The sequence below is a fragment of the Lynx rufus genome, unplaced genomic scaffold, assembly GCF_022079265.1.
Source record: "Lynx rufus isolate CCGP_SWC_20201006 ecotype Redwood Valley unplaced genomic scaffold, mLynRuf1.p SCAF_3, whole genome shotgun sequence".
Lineage (NCBI taxonomy): Eukaryota > Metazoa > Chordata > Mammalia > Carnivora > Felidae > Lynx > Lynx rufus.
The window spans coordinates 123,206,688-123,225,532 of NW_025814845.1; the positions used below are offsets into that span (position 1 = coordinate 123,206,688).

Sequence of the window (18,845 nt, forward strand, 5' to 3'; positions counted from 1 at the left end):
GTAGGCTTAGATATAAATAGTTCAACAAATACTGTGTGTGCCCATACACTGTGCCAAGTGCTATAAAGATAAAGGCATAGTTCCTCCCTTTGCGTAGTTAGCCGTCCATTGGGAGAGATTACACAAAGCATGCTTTGTGGTAACAGAGTTATTGGGGAATTCAGGGAAGGCGTAGTAGAGATGTCCTTTCAGACCTCAGTTGACAGATGAGTAGGGGTTATCCAAGTAAGGAAAGATAGAAGTGAAGCACTAGTTTCTTCCGGGCAGACAGAATTTGGGGAAGAAGGAGGTATCTGTTTGTGTTATTTCCCACCAGTGTCTAGCTACATAGCTATTAAAGCCAGTTGTTGGGGAGGGAACTGGAAAGAAGGCTGGTCAGGAAGGCAGAGTGTCTCCCCCCAGCCCCTGCATGAAATTTCTGTGAATGAATGTGTCATGCCCTTTACAAGGCCAATATTGACTTTTTTGGAATAGTGTTTTCAAGTGAGTACTTTTTATTGATCATTTTGCCAGCCTTGACTGTGAAATTGACCAACTCCAGTTGGGAGCTGAGTGCTGTTTGTGGCCAGAATTGCTGAGCTCACTTCTGTGCATGTTCTCTGAGGAAAGTACTGTGTGGTGTTTCACTGCCAGAATTCTGGAGATGTTCTCTCTGGCATGGCAGGACATGGCGTACTGATCTGAGGTGGGCAGCTGTCCAAGAATTTAAGGGCTTTTAAAATAGTGCTGCAGCGTTTATGATGTTCTTTTAAAAACCTTTCATATTGGATTTACCTCTCTATATGCTTCTTTTATCATAACTTTTTCTTTTTTTTTGTCCTTTTCCTGAACACGACTGCTCAGTTTCTCAGGGCAGTTGCGTGAGGCCCAGAGGTTGAGGAAAGCTTCAGGGAAGAGGGGATGCCTTAAGAGAGAAGGCAGAGCTTGCCAGATGGTGCACAAAAGGTACCTCCCTCTCATCCAGAGAGGGCTGGGTGCCGACTGGGCTGCCAGACAGTGAAGAGACATCTTGTCCACCAGCTGCATCCTTTCCCTACTTGAGCAAGATGACCCTGTTCTGTTCAGAATTTTACTGTTACTTAATTTGTGTTTAGCATTACTTATGACTTCCTGAAATGTGATGAGTACCTAAGGTATTCAAACCACTGGGAAGATTGTGCCTTTATAAAGTTTCATCTGACTATAAAAATATTTTGTATGGTATATCAAACCTATTTTAATCAATTATTTTAGACTCTGTAGGCTTTTGAGAACTCCTCCCCCTCTCGCTCCCCCTCCTGCTTTTACTCCTCCTCCCCCTGCCCTTCTCCTCCCCCTGCCCTTCTCCTCCCCCTGCCCTTCTCCTCCCCCTGCCCTTCTCCTCCCCCTGCCCTTCTCCTCCCCCTCTTCTTCCACCTCTTCCTCCTCCTCCTTCTCCTCCCCCTCCTCTCTCTCCCCTCCTCCTTCCCTCCCCCTCCTCTCCCTCCTCCTCCTCCTGCTACCCCCCTCCTCCTCCTTTTCCTTCCTCCTCCCCCTTTTCCTTCCTCCTCCTCCTTTTCCTTCCTCCTCCTCCTTTTCCTTCCTCCTCCTCCCCCTTTTCCTTCCTCCTCCTCCCCCTTTTCCTTCCTCCTCCTCATGTTTTTCTCCACCACAGATTTCACTTTTGTGAAAACACCAGGATAGGGAACACTTGCTAGGTGATTTGCCCTGAGCTTATGCCCCAATAAAGAAGGCACTGGGCTTCTCAGTACCAAAGGCTTTTGTCAATAGCTTAGGTGGTTCCAGGCAAGACACAATGGATGTTTCCTTAGTGCTTGCCAATTTGCATCACTCCTTCTTCATTGGTCTTTCATTGTGTCAAGTATCTTAAGTGATTTCTAGATCTTTTGGGGTTTTTGATATTGGTTTTTGCTCTAAAACTTTCTGTTTTTTTCTTTCAAAAGTATTTCCTGATACTCTTAAAATGACATGTGTTGGTTAAAATGAACTAAATATCTTTTATCTTTTGGGAGAAATTTTCATGCTATTTTTGTCTTTAGTACCATAGGACGGTGGTTCCCAAAGCTAGGTCTCTGGTCCAGCAGCATCAGCATCACCTGGGACCATGCTAGATATGCTAACTCTCGAACCCCACCCTAAACCTACTGAATCAGAAACTCTGGGGTACAGCCCATCAGTCTGTGTTTTAATAACCCCTCCAGGTTATTGTGAAGCATGCTTAAATTGGAACCTCCTGACCTTGGAGCTAGAGATGTCTGAAAGTTGGAAACACTACAAATTGGTTTTTGATGACTTTCTGTTTACCAGGAGGTTAAAATAAAATAGACTTTAAAAACCTCAGCTTTTATATGCCGTTTCCAAAGGATTTTGAACTATATCTAGTGTTTTGTTTTTTTGTTTTTTTTTAAATAGGTTTCTGCTGTTAGGAATTTTAGTGTTTGTGTTTAGCATTACTTTGAGTTCTTGTAATGTGCTGGGCACCTAAGGCATTCCATGCCACTGGAAAGACTGTGCCTTTAGTTTAATCTTACTGTAAATATTATATTTCATATGGTATATCAAACTGATTTTAACCAGTTCTTTTACAGTTAAAGTGACGTGTGTGTGTGTGTGTGCGCGTGCACGCATGCACAGTTCTATTAGAAGGCATATTCAGGTGGGGAAAAAAATCCATCTTGAACTTATTTGTGAGAACATTTCTCAGTTTAGCTTAAAAGTTGTCAGTGACCTAACTTTATAAAGAATTTTTCTCCTTGGAACTGACCCTTACAATTTGACAACACTGTTTTGTTCACATATATCCGTTTTTTACCCTTGTAAACTCATTATTAATTCAATCAGATACAGATGTCATTGTGAAACGTGTTCCCTAGGAATATACTTTTTGAAAGTTGGACTTTTACTCAGAATCCTATAGAGGTTATAGTCAGAACTGACTCGAATAAATCAGAATTCTAAAATGAGTGAGGATGATTTAGGCAAGAGGATTGGGCTCCTTGGTGGACCCCATTACGTGGGAGGCCTTGCTCATGACTCAGTGCCCTCTCTTGGTGATTCATAGTCATCTGTGGTCTCAAAGCCTTGTCATCGTCAGATTCTACTTCCCTATTGAAACTTATGTTTCCTGTATTTCATATCTTGGGCTTTGTTCTTGTCCGCTTCTGAGGAATCCGCTTTTCTGATTAAACCCCTTATTACTGACACGAAAGAGCAGAGTAGACAAGGACTCCTCAACCCATCCCCAGCACACATCCATGCACACCAACAACAGACACCAGAATGTGACCAGCCCCCTCATTTCATTGTCTTATCTAGAGGAGTGGTTCCAATAGTGAGAATTAAGCTCAGCTGAGTCTGCAGTTGCATGAGGAAAATACTTTTGTCAGATCCAGTCATGAAGTACTCAAAGGTATGGCCTTGGCTCCTAAAACAAAGAGCTGAGAGAGAACTTAGGGAAACTTTTAACCCTTTTATTGACCAAAAACAAAACGAAACAAAACAAAAAAACAAACGAATTCAGTGAAGTAAAGTGATTTGATCCATGTCACTTTAGAACATAAGTTGGTGACAGTGATGAAAAGAGAATCTTTCTCCTATCTTCCTATCTCTTGGTATCCTAGCGACATTATTCTTTGCCTGTAACTCCTGTAGCTCCAGCCTTCCTTCCACCTTTGAACATGGCGGGGAATGGAAATTTATCCTTATATCTGCTGTCTGCCAGGCAGGAGTCTTGAAGAAATGTGAATTTTATTCTCTTTGTTTTTTGTTTTTTTGTTTTTTTTTTTTAAGTTTATTTGTGGGAGAGACAGCGCAAGTGAGGGAAGGGCAGTGAGATAGGAGACAGAATCCATGCAGGCTCTATGTCACAGTGCAGAGCCCAATGTGAGGCTTGAACCCACAAAGCCATGAGATCATGACCTGAGCCGAAACCAAGAGCTGGACTCTTAACCAAGTGAGCCACCCAGGTGCTCCTGTTGTTATTTCTCCTGGCTGTTTGGATAACTGTAGCTCAGCATTTCAATCAATAAACCACTTGGTCCCTTGAGGAAGAAATATGAATCCTGGTAATGGTTAGAAGACCTGCCATTAAGGCCTTCTGGTTAGGTCAAAGGAGTTCCAGCATCAGGAAGTACCTAGAAAGTGGATGCTATCATCTTGGAAGAAAATTCTGGGTCCTATAGTAGAGTACCACTTCAAGAAATAAGGCATCCTCCACTATTCTTGATGGCACAAAGGAAAAAAGAACAATGTGTGGGCAAAACTAGATATCAGTGAGTGAGATGAAAAGTGATTCAGGAGAGCTGGACTCTGAAGAAGTTTTAGAAATATCTTAAATATATTTTGTTTTTTGTTTATGTATACACAAGAGGGATACAGGATAAAAATCTGTCAAAGAACTTTTTCAATAAATGTAAAAGTTTAAATCAAGGTTTCCATATTTTTTCCATAAGACCATATAGAAAAGTGGAGTGTTGTCTTCTTAGTGGCATGTTAGATTGAATGAAATACAGAACTTGAATGGTGGTGGGCATTACTAGAGGTCCAGGAGTAAACTAGTGGCCATGGCCATATAGTGGGAAGAACATGGACTTAGGAAGCAGTGGCAGACGGGCACCTCTCAGATTGCCCACTGCAGGGAGTGTAAGGACCATTGGGCCTAGCTGTTGCTATGTGTTCCATTACTGTGTTAGAGTGAAGGCCACACCTCCTACAGTCTGCCCCCAGCCAGGACCGAGACAGCGGGGGTACTAAAGCAGCTCATTGCTGGGGACTCTGGAGTCCTCTGACAGGCAGCCTTGACTCAAGGAGTCCCCGATGGCCTTGCTGAACTTTCCTTCGAACTGCACTGCAGTCTAATGCATGTCTATCCAACCTTGCAGCCTTCCTTCCCTCCCTGTCTCCTTCCACTGGGTTGAGATCTGCATCACTGTCTCCCTGATTACCCCCCCCCCCCACCTTTTTCTCACAGACATTACCCCTAATAAATTTCTGGCATTTCTAATCTTGTGGCGGTGTCTGGTTCTTAGAGGACCTGGTGTAACACAGAAACGGACTGTTTTGAATGAAGATAATATGTACAGGAGACGCAGCATAGGTGTTCATAGTTACCATTGTTGCCATCAGCAGGGAATGTGGAATTCATATAGAAACTCTATTCTTTACATTATCTAAATTTGTATGAGAATCCTACTGCTTCATAAAACAAGTATTTTTGAATGTTGGGAGCTGAGCAGTGTTTATTTATTTGAGAGAGAGCGCGTGTGCATGTGAGAGCAAGAACAAGCAGGGGAGGGGCAGAGAGAGGGAAGGAGAATCTAAAGCAAGTTCCACACAAGCACAGAGCCCCGCGTGGGGCTCGAACCCATGAACCATGATACGACCTGAGCCAAAGTTGGACACTCAACTGACTGAGCCACCCAGGTGCCCCAGGAGCTGGGCAGTGTTCTAGCACCCGAGAATGCTAGAGTTAGTGAGGGATTAGGCACTTGTCAGGATGAGGTGCTCAGCTGCTGGCTGCTTAGTGGAGAATGAGAGCCTTTCTGTGTGACACCCTCCTTCTCTCAGCCACTCAAGTAACCCAGGTACAGAAAGGCCGGAGATCAGTGTCTTTGCCTTTGGCCTAATGTATAGGTGTTCTTTTCTGAACAGATCCCCACCCATCTCTTTCTCTCTATTTCTATCAGGTTTTCTTTTCTTTTTTTAAGTTCAATTATTTACTTTGAGAGACGGAGAGAGAGTGTGTATGCCCACAAGCAGGGGAGGGGCAGGGAGAAGGAGAGACAGAATCCAAGCAGGCTCCATGCCATCAGTGCAGAACGCGATGCTGGGCTTGAACCCGTGAACCGTGAGATCATGACCTGAGATCAAGAGTCGGAAGCTTAATCGACTGTACCACCCAGGCACCCCTCTCATGTTTTCTTGATTGAAAATTTATTGCCTGATTCTTGAGGTTCCATTTCTAGCTATGCCACTGACTTGTACCATTCGCTTCAGAAATTACAATTTCTCGGGGCGCCTGGGTGGCGCAGTCGGTTAAGCGTCCGACTTCAGCCAGGTCACGATCTTGCGGTCTGTGAGTTCGAGCCCCGCATCGGGCTCTGGGCTGATTGCTCAGAGCCTGGAGCCTGTTTCCGATTCTGTGTCTCCCTCTCTCTCTGCCCCTCGCCCGTTCATGCTCTGTCTCTCTCTGTCCCAAAAATAAAAAATAAACGTTGAAAAAAAAAAAAAAAAAAAAAAAAAAGAAATTACAATTTCTCTCATTTAAAGATAAAAAAATATAATTTCAAATTCTCTCATGATACTTTTGCAGCTTTCTGTCAGGCTCCTATTTCACTTGCTTTTGTGGCGTCTTATTCCTTCTCACAATGTTCTGCCCAAGTATTTAGTAAAAAAAAAAAAAAAAAAAAAAAAGAAAAAGAAAAAGAAAAAAAAAGAAGCTAGATCTTTACTGTCCATCATGCACAGAGGGAAAGAAGATAAAGGTTAAATCTCTGCATGTCCTTATTAGGTTAACTCATTCCTAATATACCTAATCTTTGTTTGAAGATTCTTACTTTTTCCAAAGAATAATACAAATCTTTACTGGTTGAATCTACTGGATTTAAATAGTTGGAGTAAAATGGCAACCTTTAATGAAAGGCCTTCACAATTGATGCAAGCTTCCTTTTTTTTTCCCTCTTCAGCTAAACACTAATATATTTGTAGAACATAGACATTAAGGGAAGCTTAAATTTTTTGATTCAGTGGCCTAACTGTTTGTTTGTTTGTTTGTTTTTTGAGAGCCAGTTTATGGCCAGATATTCAGGGAATTAAGCCAGGGAGCAGAAATTGTCAGAACTTCAGCTCAAATACTCTTGTTTTATTAAGGCTCTGTTCAGAGTTTACAATTGAAAGTTGACAAAAACTCTCATTGGAGGACTTTTTATTCTTGGCCTTTCAGAAGAAAACAAAAGTGTAGTGACTGATCTAGTGAATTTGGAATATATATTTTACAAATTATAATTTCCAGACTGTTAAATTGGACTGCTGTGGTTTAAAAGAATCAGATGTTCAAGGAACCATTTTATATTAATTGGCTTTTAATTTTCAGGTTTAAACTCTGTAGAATTAATTTATAGCACCTCTGTACCTATGTCTCAGTTAGACCTTTGTACATGGGTTTATTAAGGTTCTTACCAGTTCTTAGCTGATAAGTTTGAGGTATCAACACTCTAAAATTTAATTTTGTTTTTACATTAATTTTTTCTACCAGAAGGATTAGCTTAGCTTAAGCTGTGCTCACAAATAAAATAATATCCAGGGATTTATTTGGAAGTTAAAATTGCTTCTCACGTGGCATTCCCTTCCTTTTTTTTTTTTTCTTTTTTTTTTTTTTTTTGCTTGTGTTAAGTAGGTAGAGCGAACAAGCATTATTCCTTCTTTAAAGTTGAGAATATTCAGGTAACAAAAGAGAATTGTTTCTTTTATCGTCGAAAAACAGAAATGGTTGGGTCTGAGCCCAAATGAGAGAATGTTGGCCTCTTATTTGTCACTGTGGCCGGGCTCTTTTAGCACACCAGTGAAATGTTTTTGTTTTTTTCTCAGCATCAGAGTCTTCTGACTTATTTCTCTTATAGTTTTAGGTATTAAAAAATGGGAGGGCTTTATTGTGCATTTCAGTTTTCCTATTATAACTTGAGTCTGAGTTGATGGGAGAAAGCACAGTCCAGAGAAAGACTGGCTAGATAGAGAAAAAAGGGAGGTAGCAAAGGATGAGTGTGAATGGGAAATAATCTAATTAATAAAAAATTATTTGGTTTAATCAGGAGAAAAATCTTGTTTGGGAATTGAGATGGATAGTACTGAAAGCATTTTGACACGATTGCGTACAGTTCGGAAATTTTAAAGAAATGTGAATCCTGTGTTAGTCTGTCCTCAGTAGCAAGGTCTGAGTCTTCTGAACAGAAAGGGAATTTATTTAAAGACTGTTCAGTAGCTTGTGGTATCTTCATATGGTTCTGAGAACTGAGAAAGATGCCCAGAGTTGCACTGCAGAGCTGGGTTTGGAGAAGATAGTCACCACCCTTGCCACAGGGTGTAGACAACAGAGCATGCACCAACCATACCGCTGTCCCTGGTGGTGGTTGTAGAACTTCTACTTTTGCAAATGAGTTGCTACATTCATTACTTGAATGTACATACTTGTAGGTATGCATGTGTATATCTACTAGATAATCACATGCCTACTTTCATTATTTAGTGGATTAAATATGTGGCTATATTTTAAAATCAAATGATTAATGTATACTTTGGAAAAATTTCCCCCACTTATTTCATAAAAAAGTTATTCCAAGTCTTGACCACTTTTACATTAGTATGTTTATCACTGACACATTCTGAATCTTTTGGCGCAACTTTCCAGAGTATGTCATGGCCACATCTGTCTGAATTCTTTCTGATACAGCACCTTTGAAAAATCTCTTTCTGCTGCTTTCTTTCAATATTTTGTGTCAAGCTACAGATACCCATGTGTAGCACATTTGGACGATATCTTTTACAGATTTTATAAGACAGATGTATTTTCATGACTTACTACTAACTACTGCCTTGTTTCTTTTGAAGTGATCTTTATAAAAACACCAAACACTTAGAATTTGAGGTTTTCTCCAGAATAACTAAAGCTCTTAAATTTCTTAGCTTCCACTTGTTTTTGTAATCCAGAACTCTTTGTAAACTGCAAGTATCTGAAACTAGGTGTGATTGGGGGCTGTTTCAGGCTTTCCTCAAACAGTCCTTTGTTGATCAAAATAATGGAAAGCACACTCCTTAAGGAGACTCTGAGAATTCTTATGTAGGGTTAAGTCCCTCTGACAATTTTGGGAAAAATATTTCTTATGTTCAGAAATATAAATATAATTATATATATATATTATATATATAGTGTTATATCCTGAGGTTCTGTTTCAAGAAAAAGTAAGAAACATGTCTGTGATGTATCTTTGCTGTTATTCTTGATATTGGAGTTGGAAAGTAGAGTTTTCCATTTAGTCTAATGAAATGGGAAGTATCTGGAAGGTCATGGGAGAAAATAGTGGAAATTCTCCTTTGCTCTCAGATTATGCATTCCTCTGGGGTCAAGAACACTTGGAATCTAGGCTTAAAATAACAAGGGCCATAGGGAACAGACATAATTCCTTCTGTTCATTAGACTCAGTCTATCCTTGTTAGTATTAAGTGATCAGAAGGGCGTGGTTTAGTACTTACACTGACATATTCACTGTATTATTTAGATTGAGACTTTAAAAAACTGTTAAAGATCTCATAGAATGTAGTTTTGCCTTTTCACTGAATATGGGCTTCTAACCCCAAGCCCCATTCTGTTTAGAATTAGAACATCAGAACTTAGCCTGCCCTCAAATGGGCAGCCTTAAAACATCAGCAGAGGTTCTTCCCCAGCCCAAAGTAGAGTCTGATGGTCTGCTGGGTAGCTGTCATTGCCAACAGATTTCTCAGCTACTGCTTGAACTGTGGGGGCAGGCAGAGATATCACCTTACCTTCTGTTTTCCTTTTAGCCATTGAAGTTCTCACATCCAGATGTCTAACGAAAGGGATTTCAGACCTGACTAGTTGGAAATATTTTAATCCCCCAGGCTGTTATAAAATAGTCTCATTCTTTTACTTTGAATTGTGAAGTTTTAATGGATTCTATGATTTGCCATTCAACACTGAAATGTGGCTTGCATTTCTGCTTCTCCCACCTCACATAGAATCCTAGAGCTGGATGAGACCCCAGAGGTCTCCTAGGCCAGCTTTTCCTCCTGCAGGCCTCTATGATAGAGTGTCCATGGGCATTGGTCACCTAGATTGTACTTGTTGATGGGAAAGGAGCTAGAGGTCAGACTTTGCCTGGTCCATGCAGGTCTTACTGAGCTCCCCTTGGGAGCAAACCCCAAATCTGCATTACAGCTTCTTCCCATTAGACCTGGTTTTGTCTTCTTTAAGCAAATCAGAGTGCTTTTTTCCTTCTTTCACTTAGCACCTGTTTAAATGTTTATAGGCAGCTTTCATGTTTCCTCTAAATATTCTCTTCCTCCCCAATTCTATTGAATACCTCTGGTTTTCTTGTTCCTCCTACACTGTTTTAGCATTCTGGGCACATTCTTGCTTTACCCCAGTTAGCAAATGTCTTTTTTAAAATGCAATATCCATACTATTAAGATAGATTCTGATCTCACGGGACACCGTTGAATGATTGGCTTGTTTGGTTTGAACATAGCCGATGTATGAGTTCATTCTTTTCTAGGGCAACTTAGGACTCTTTTGACTCATGCTGAACATTCAGTTAACTCATTTTTAGGGACTGAAGCCCTTATTAAAGCCCGCTATAAATTCATATAAATTGTTAAGATAGTTTTTTTTTTCTTTTTCTTTTTTTTTTTTTTTTTTTAATGCTTGCACAGTTGCTTTTCAACGCTGAAACCCACTGGCTTGCTTATCCCAGGCAAATCTATTACCTCACTTGTAAATCCCTCTTTTCAGCTGGACAGCTACTTGAACTGTGATTCTCTCATGCAACATTCAACCTTTCCTCCCAAATTTTGTTCCCCTGCAAATATAGTAAATGTATATTAAAATATACACAGGGGCACCTGGGTGGTTCTGTTGGTTAAAAGTTCGACTCCTTGGGGCGCCTGGGTGGCGCAGTCGGTTGAGCGTCCGACTTCAGCCAGGTCACGATCTCGCAGTCCGTGAGTTCGAGCCCCGCGTCGGGCTCTGGGCTGATGGCTCAGAGCCTGGAGCCTGTTTCCGATTCTGTGTCTCCCTCTCTCTCTGCCCCTCCCCCGTTCATGCTCTGTCTCTCTCTCTGTCCCAAAAATAAATAAACGTTGAAAAAAAAATTAAAAAAAAAAAAAAAAAGTTCGACTCCTGATCTCAGCTCAGATCTTGATCTCAGGTTTCTGAATTCAGGCCCTGCGTTGGGCTCTGCACTGGGAGTGAAGCCTACTTAAAAAGAAAAAAAAAAAAAAAAAAAAAGAAAAGAAAAAAAGAAAAGAAAAGAAATATGCAACCAGAGAAGAGTAAGTAGAACATCTTGGGATGTACTCAAGATGATTCTCTCAGGCAGAGTTGAGCCAGCCATGGCCCAAGCCCACCTCACCTCCTGTATTTGTAAATACATTTTTGCTGGAATACAGCTGTGCTCATTCACTTATGTACTGTTTATGACTGCTTTTGGGCTACAATGGAAGAGTTGGGTAGTTGCAACTGAGGCTATATGACTGCAAAGCCTAAAGTATTTACTACCCAGCCTTTTATATAAAAAGTTGGCTGACTCCTGCCCTAAGGTGAAAGCAACTGGTAAATCAACACATTTTACATTCATGTAGATGCATTCTGTTTCTAAGCAAGACTATCCAAAATCCTTTTCAAGGCTCATTAGTCAAAGCCTTTTCTGATTTCTTATTGTGGCTAGTTCAAGTATTTTATGGGGAATAATATGGTTACATAATCTTATAGGTGAAATATAAAATCACATTCTCTATTTGCTTTTTCTTTCTCTCTTTAAATTACCTGATTTTTACTGTATTAGTATTTGAAAGCTTTTCTCCATAGTATTACTTTCAGCTGTCTCTTTTAAATTGGGGAACTGTTACCACCAGAAATTTTCTTTAGGGTTTTAGGAGCCATCCTTGATTTGGTATTCATTTGTCTCTGGGGAAGAATCATGTTTTGGCATTAGAACATTTCAGTAACACTTATTCCTAACAAATATTATATAATACTTCTGTGAAATTTCTAAAAGGAACTGAGAGATTCCATGGAGTGTCTAGTCTATTTTGAGAGAAAGAAGGAAACAATCCTTCTTGCTCAACCACCAGTGCCTTACTGAAACGTTGAGTAGCTCCTCTTGTTTTGTTTATTGAATAGAATGCTTAAGGCTCAGTTCAGAAGGTACATAACCAGATTTTAAAAGAAAAAGTTGGTAATGAATTTTAAATTAAAGTTTTTTTAATCAAAAAAGTTTTATGAAAGAGTTGGACATAGTCATAAGACAACAACTCCTTTCTTATTCTGGAAATTTGCTCGTTAACTTGCAAACAGTAAGAAATCTCTCATGCTGTTTTCCTTGGGAAAAAGAGTTAGACCTTGGGAGTCAGACACATGCTGCATCACGTTAATTATCCAAGTGAAGGACCCATTTAATGACCTAAAATTACTTGTGTGTAGTCTTTGTGGGCCCCCTTTTGTAAAGGACGGTGTTAAAGCCACACGATGAACTTTTAGGACTTGCATTTTAAAAGGCCTCTCTGTGTCTGTGTTATTAATGCCTGTATCTAGCATTTACTGAACATTTCCTAGATCCTATTCTGATGGCTCCTGGGGCCCATTGGATCTCTTCAGCCTCCTCTGCTGATTTTCAGCCGCGTTAGTGACACTGAATTGCTTGCAGGTGTATGCCCTGAAATTGCTGTTTTCCTCTCCCCTTTATCCTTACTTTTTGCCATCGCTTCTCGGCCTTTTGGCTAAGATCAAGTGTATCCTTACTCTTTGCCTGGAGAACTCGTATGCCCTATTTCGGGCTCTGCTTTATCCCCTTCCAGAAATCTCTTTTACCCAGTCAGCTCCCTCACCTGTGCAACTTGCCTGTGCTGTGCACACCACATCAATACTATGCTGATATGTTCACATGTCCTGGAAATACTCTTACCTTGGTTAAACCTAACTGCTCACTCACTCCCTGCATTGCTAGAGAAAATTGCACAGCAAGGCAGATGGATGTCTTCCCAAACTGCTGCTCAGTTATTTCAAATGGCCTGTAGCCCTGCCTAGTAATGTTCGTGTTTCTCTAGGAAGTGCTCTGCTCACGGTTTGTAATGATATTTTCCTTCATTCTCCTCACTATTCAAACTTTTTCCCATGCTCAACCTCTCTTGTAAGTGATCTTGCCTTGTATTTCATGGAAAAAATAACCATCAGGTAGCAACTCCCCAGCCTCTCTTCATGAGATCTTCACACTCATTTGTATTGATACAGTACTTGTGTTCTTACTTGTTATTACATGGGAGGGACAGATCCCTCCTCCTGTGACAGGTCAACACCCATGCATGGGCACCATCTCATCTCCTCTCACCTTAGAAATTTGGAACCATCTTTTCAGGATTCTTCACGTGGGCATTTAGATGTTTTACTATCTTTTGGGTGTCTCCTAGTGTCTTAGATTTAGCATAATTCCTTAGTGCTTGCTCCTAGCTGCTTTTGCTCATAATTTTCCTATTTCAATAAATAGTATTTCTGGTATTGAGTTGTTCATGCCAGAAATCTGGGAGTGATCCTGGGAACGCCCACCTTTCCCACATTCAGTCCATCACCAGTTATTTTGATTCTATCTGCAGATATCTGTGAAAACTCTATTTTTGTTATCATGACCTTATTCCAGCCCCCCATCCTCTGTTATATGTACCATTCTAGAAGCCTCTTGGCAGGTTTCTCTCTTTCCATATTTCCTCACTTCTAATCTCTTTTTCTCAGAGAATCCAGAGTAATCTTTAAAAGATCTAAATAGGGGCGCCTGGGTGGCGCAGTCGGTTAAGCGTCCGACTTCAACCAGGTCACGATCTCGCGGTCCGTGAGTTCGAGCCCCGCGTCGGGCTCTGGGCTGATGGCTCAGAGCCTGGAGCCTGTTTCTGATTCTGTGTCTCCCTCTCTCTCTGCCCCTCCCCCGTTCATGCTCTGTCTCTCTCTGTCCCAAAAATAAATAAACGTTGAAAAAAAAAAATTAAAAAAAAAAAAGATCTAAATAATCATTGTGTTAGTGCCTGGTTTAAAAACCTTCCGTGGCTTACATCATACCCAAAATGAAAGAACTCATTCCCTGGGCTTTCAAGGTCCTATATGTTCTGGTCCCTTGCCTTCATTCCTGTCTTTCCATTTACTTTTTTGTTTTTTATGTCCCGGCCACACTGGCCTTTTGCTATTTCCTGTAATATACAAATTTCTCACCTCAAGCCTTTACCTCTGCTGGGTTCAGGCTGAAAACAATTTCCCTTGCTCTCTGCATCCCTAATTCCTTCTCATCTTTCATATATGCGCTTAAATGTCATTTCTCCTCCCTGCCTTTTTTTTTTTTTTGGCATCTTTTAATCTCATTTTTTAAATTTACATCCAAATTAGTATATAGTACAACAATGATTTCAGGAGTATCTACTCCTTAATGCCCCTTACCAATTTAGCCCCCTCCCACAACCCCTCCAGTAACCCTCTGTTCTCCATATTTAAGAGTCTCTTGTGTTTTGTCCCCCTCCCTGTTTTTATATTATTTTTGCTTCCCTTCCCTTATGTTGATCTGTTTTGTGTCTTAAAGTCCTCATATGAGTGAAGTCATGATACTTGTCTTTCTCTGACTAATTTTGCTTAGCATAATACCTTCTAGTTCCATTCATGTAGTTGCAAGTGGCAAGATTTCATTCTTTTTGATTGCCAAGTAATACTTCATTGTGTGTACTCCATTGTGTGTACATCTTCTATATCCATTCATCCATCAGTGGACATTTGGGCTCTTTCCATACTTTGGCTGTTGTTGATAGTGCTGCTGTAAACATCGGGGTGCATGTGTCCCTTCCAAACAGCATACCTGTATCCCTTGGATAAATACCTAGTAGTGCAATTGCTGGGTCATAGGGTAGTTCTATTTTTAGTTTTTTGAGGAACCTCCATACTGTTTTCCAGAGTGGCTGCACCAGCTTGCATTCCCACCAACAGTGCAAAAGAGATCCTCTTTCTCCGCATCCTTGCCAACATCTGTTGTTGTCTAAGTTGTTAATGTTAGCCATTCTGACAGTTGTAAGGTGGTATCTCATTGTGGTTTTGATTTGTATTTCCCTGATGATGAGTGATGTGGAGCATTTTTTCATGTGTCAGTTGGCCATCTGGATGTCTTCTTTGGAGAAGTGTCTATTCATGTCTTTTGCCCATTTCTTCACTGCATTATTTGTTTTTTGGGTGTGGTGTTTGATAAGTTCTTTATAAATTTTGGATACTAACCCTTTATCTGATATGTCATTTGCAAACATCTTCTCCCATTCTGTTGGTTTCCTTTTAGTTTTGCTGTTGTTTCCTTCGCTGTGCAGAACTTTTTATTTTGATGAGGTCTCATTTTTGGTTTTTTTCCCCTTGCCTCTGGAGACGTGTTGAGTAAGAAGTTGTTGCGGCCAAGATCAAAGAGGTTTTTGCCTGCTTTCTCCTCAAGGATTTTGATGGCTTCCTGTCTTACATTTAGGTCTTTCATCCATTTTGAGTTTATTTTTGTGTATGGTATAAGAAAGTGGTCCAGGTTCATTCTTCCGCATGTCACTGTCCAGTTTTCCCAGCACCACTTGCTGAAGAGACTGCCCTTATTCCATTGGATATTCTTTCCTGCTTTGTCAAAGATTAGTTGGCCATACGTTTGTGGGTCCATTTCTGGGTTCTCTATTCTGTTCCATTGATCTGAGTGTCTGTTTTTGTGCCTTAAATGTCATTTTTTGGATGGAGCGCTCTTTGGGTAGTTTTTTCCTTATAAATCCTCTACTAAATTCCTCACCTTAGTTCTTTTCACCATTCGAAGGAATTACTAGAATTTGCAGCTACACGTTTTCTTACATGTTCCCGTATGCATTATGTCTTCCCTGCTAGACAGTAAGTTCCAGGAGGGCAGGGACTGTACTTACTTTGTTCATAGTTGTGTCTCCAGCACCTGGTGCTGAATGCTCAGCAGATACTTGTTTCATGAAATACAGGGTTTATTGGGATGAGTGCTTGGAAAGGGGATGTCCTGTTTGGTACTTCATTGCAATGTTGTACATTGGTTAAGGTTAAGCTTGGACTTACATGATTTTGAATCTCTGCTCCTATCTTCTTTGAACTTGAGCACTTATTAGGCTCTGTGTTCCCAGCACTGTCATGCTGGGCTGACTTCTTTCTTGAGTGGGCCATCCACCCTGGAGAATGTATTTATATATATACTTATATGTAGGTTTATTCGGAAAAGGAGTAGGCTAGGCAGTGACACTGGTGCTAATAGAAATGCGCCTTAAATTATTGTGAGATGTTGTGTGTCAGATGGATCCCTTTAAAAACGTATGGCAGAACTTCTCATATCTGCTGGAGGCATTCCATATTGTTCTGAGTAGTTGGGATTCCTGGCATGTGCTTTGTCCCTGCTCTGTTCTTTAGGACAGAGGACTTTCTGGTTTGCCATTGTTGTAGGTCACATGGTCAACAAATAGGGAGGATAAAATGAATGTAGTATTTTGAAAGTGATCCTTTTCTCCTGACTAGTTGTTGCTCTTCTTTCTTTTAGTTCTCTGTTGCCCCAGCTCCTTGATAGTTAAGTTATAAATTCTCAGAGTGGGAGTGAGTGGAACCTAATTTGTGGCCTGGGGAAGAGAGTTCGAACTCTAGGCATCTCGAGTAGGCATAGTCATTTTTTGAGGATTCCCTATCTTGAGTAGGCATAGTCATTTTTTGAGGATTTCTTTGGGAGAAATCCTTATCTAATGGAATATTGCAAAGGAGCTTTTGGTTAAATTCAGAATCCTTTACTTTTCTAAGTAACTTAGTTTTTCTGTAATTTAAAGCTTGGATTTCTGGAAGCCTTTTTGTGTGTGTGTGTGTGTGTAAAAAGAGGCATGAAACTTTCTTGTAAAGTGTTGTGAAGTTTCCTTTTCTATTCTGGATATTTCTGATCTTCCGGAAATACAGGGTGAGAAGACCACTACTCACCTGCATACTCTTCAGTGCATTTTCGTTAGGTAAATATTCCCTGTGATTTTCATTTTCAGCATTGTTTGTTGCATGTTCTTGTCTTCAAAGGAAAAGCCCCAAAGCAGCCAATAGAAGAACGAGTGGTTGGAGTGTGTATATGGCTCCTACCACATTGACCTCCTTCTGTACTGTTTGCCAGCATGCCCAGTATTTACTTTGTTGTGAGCTCCAGGGACTCTGCTTTGCATATACACCTTCAATCGTTATGAGTAATTTTCAGTCAGACTGAGTGTGTAAACTTGTAGCCACAAACTGAGTCCTTACATAATGTAGTCTGATCACTAGTAAAGGAATGTAATTGACTTGTAAATTTCTGAGGAGGGGGAGGGAAAAAAAATCTCCAACAGAAGTGTTCTGTTAATGAATGTGATAGACCCCTTTGTTGTTTAAAGACAACCGGCTTGCTATTTCCCTGAAGAAAGAGCTGTGTTGGGACTGTTGCACATTTCCCTGGCACGTTGCCCCACCTCCTCTTCCCTGAAAATATTTATGGAGATCCAGTGTGTTAATAAATTTAGAAGTCATTTGATGGTTGCATTGGCAGCGTGAGATAAAGTAGTTAAAATATGTTGTTCATTTTATTTCTGGGTGGGGTGGAAGAGGGAAATGAAATACTGACTTTTTTTTTTTTCCTTTTTGGAAACCTAATACGATGTTCTTTTGTTATCATTCTCATTCTCTAGGCATTAAGTGTAACCGAAACCCTGATTAAACCTTTGGAAAAATTCAGAAAAGAGCAACTTGGAGCCGTAAAGGTTTGTGTCTAATTTGAGCACACTTGTACGTGGAAGATGGACGTCCCTCTGCTGCTTCACTGTACTCTTGATTCGCATTTGGCGGCTTGGAAGGAGATGCTGGAGTAAACCATCTGTTGTTTTATGTTGTAAATGTGCTTTTTCCCCTTGGGGGGTATGAAATTGTAAACCAAACAAAAACACCTGGATGGGATAGTAAAACCTCTAGCAATCTTTGGCTACACCTTCCCATATAGAGGTTTGAAAATATCTTTAACCAGACCTCACATGCACTCGGAATAGAAGCATCTTACCTCTGTGGGGAGTACACTGATTTCCTCATACGCCTCAATTTTATGGAGGAGTGTAGCGTTATGTGAGGGTTTAAGATTAGAACTGCTGCTACACCATGATGCCATTGAAACTAGGAAGAGAATATTAGGTTTTGGGGACATAATTTCCTTCAATTTAACACAGATTTTCTGAGCTTCTCTTACACGCCAGTGTTGTTATAGGTAGGTGCTGGGGATTCAGAGGTGGATGAACAACAGCCCACACTCAAGGATCTGGAAGTTAGCCAGGATTTCTGGGAACAACTTGGTGACTTTACCACAGGGAGCCTGAGATATATTTAGCAACTTCCAATACTAATGAGCTTTGAAATTATCCCAGAGAAATAATTTCTACCAACGTTTCCTGAATTTTGTGCATTCACCTGAGGGACAAAAAGTAACAATCATGTGTTGACTCTTTTTGGCTTGGCCCGGAAGAGAATAACATCACTTTTAGGTAGGGAAGAGAGTTTTTACATTTGGATTCTCCCCCCTCCCCGCCAGTGGCTTGGGGTTGTGAAGCTTTTTTTTCTTCATCTTCCTAAGCAAAATATTAAAATGGTTTTGTACAAATAAACTTTGTGGCTTCAATGACTGTAGCTATACAGATGGGCCCAAAGAGTGCCAGCTTTTTAGTTGCTATTTAAGAATCATTTCTCCTGTGACTTGTGAAAATATTAGATACATTTCCTTTTAGCATACTATTTTACCTTTTTAATGAAGGGCTATGTTTTCAGAGGAGATTAGTCAGGCACCCTCTAAGTCCTCTTCCTGGATTGTTTGCTGAGTTCCATGAAGCTGACTGTGTCTTCTGGATTTGCAGCAGGACACTGGAGGTCTCCTTTCACACCTGTGACCTTGGGCAGATAATTGGCTTTATAGTTCCTTATCTGTAAAAAGAGAGATTTGGGGATTTGACTGCTCTACTTTGTATTTTATGATTCTGTTTTCTCTGATCTTGTCGTCTTTAGGCTGTTTTAAAGCTCGAACACCTTGACTGTTTGTTTTCTAACACTT

At 40.5% G+C, this 18,845-nt stretch overlaps 1 protein-coding gene across 5 annotated transcripts in view; it reads left to right on the forward strand.

Annotated features, from left to right (window-relative positions):
- The window catches only part of ARHGAP10 (Rho GTPase activating protein 10), a 331,593-nt gene that overhangs the window by 87,407 nt on the left and 225,341 nt on the right, over nt 1–18,845 (forward strand). For all 5 annotated transcript variants that reach the window (XM_047091518.1, XM_047091519.1, XM_047091522.1 and 2 more), the window contains exon 4: nt 17,446–17,517. In XM_047091518.1, coding sequence (XP_046947474.1) covers nt 17,446–17,517 — 72 coding nt within the window. The remainder of the gene's footprint in view (nt 1–17,445; nt 17,518–18,845) is intronic.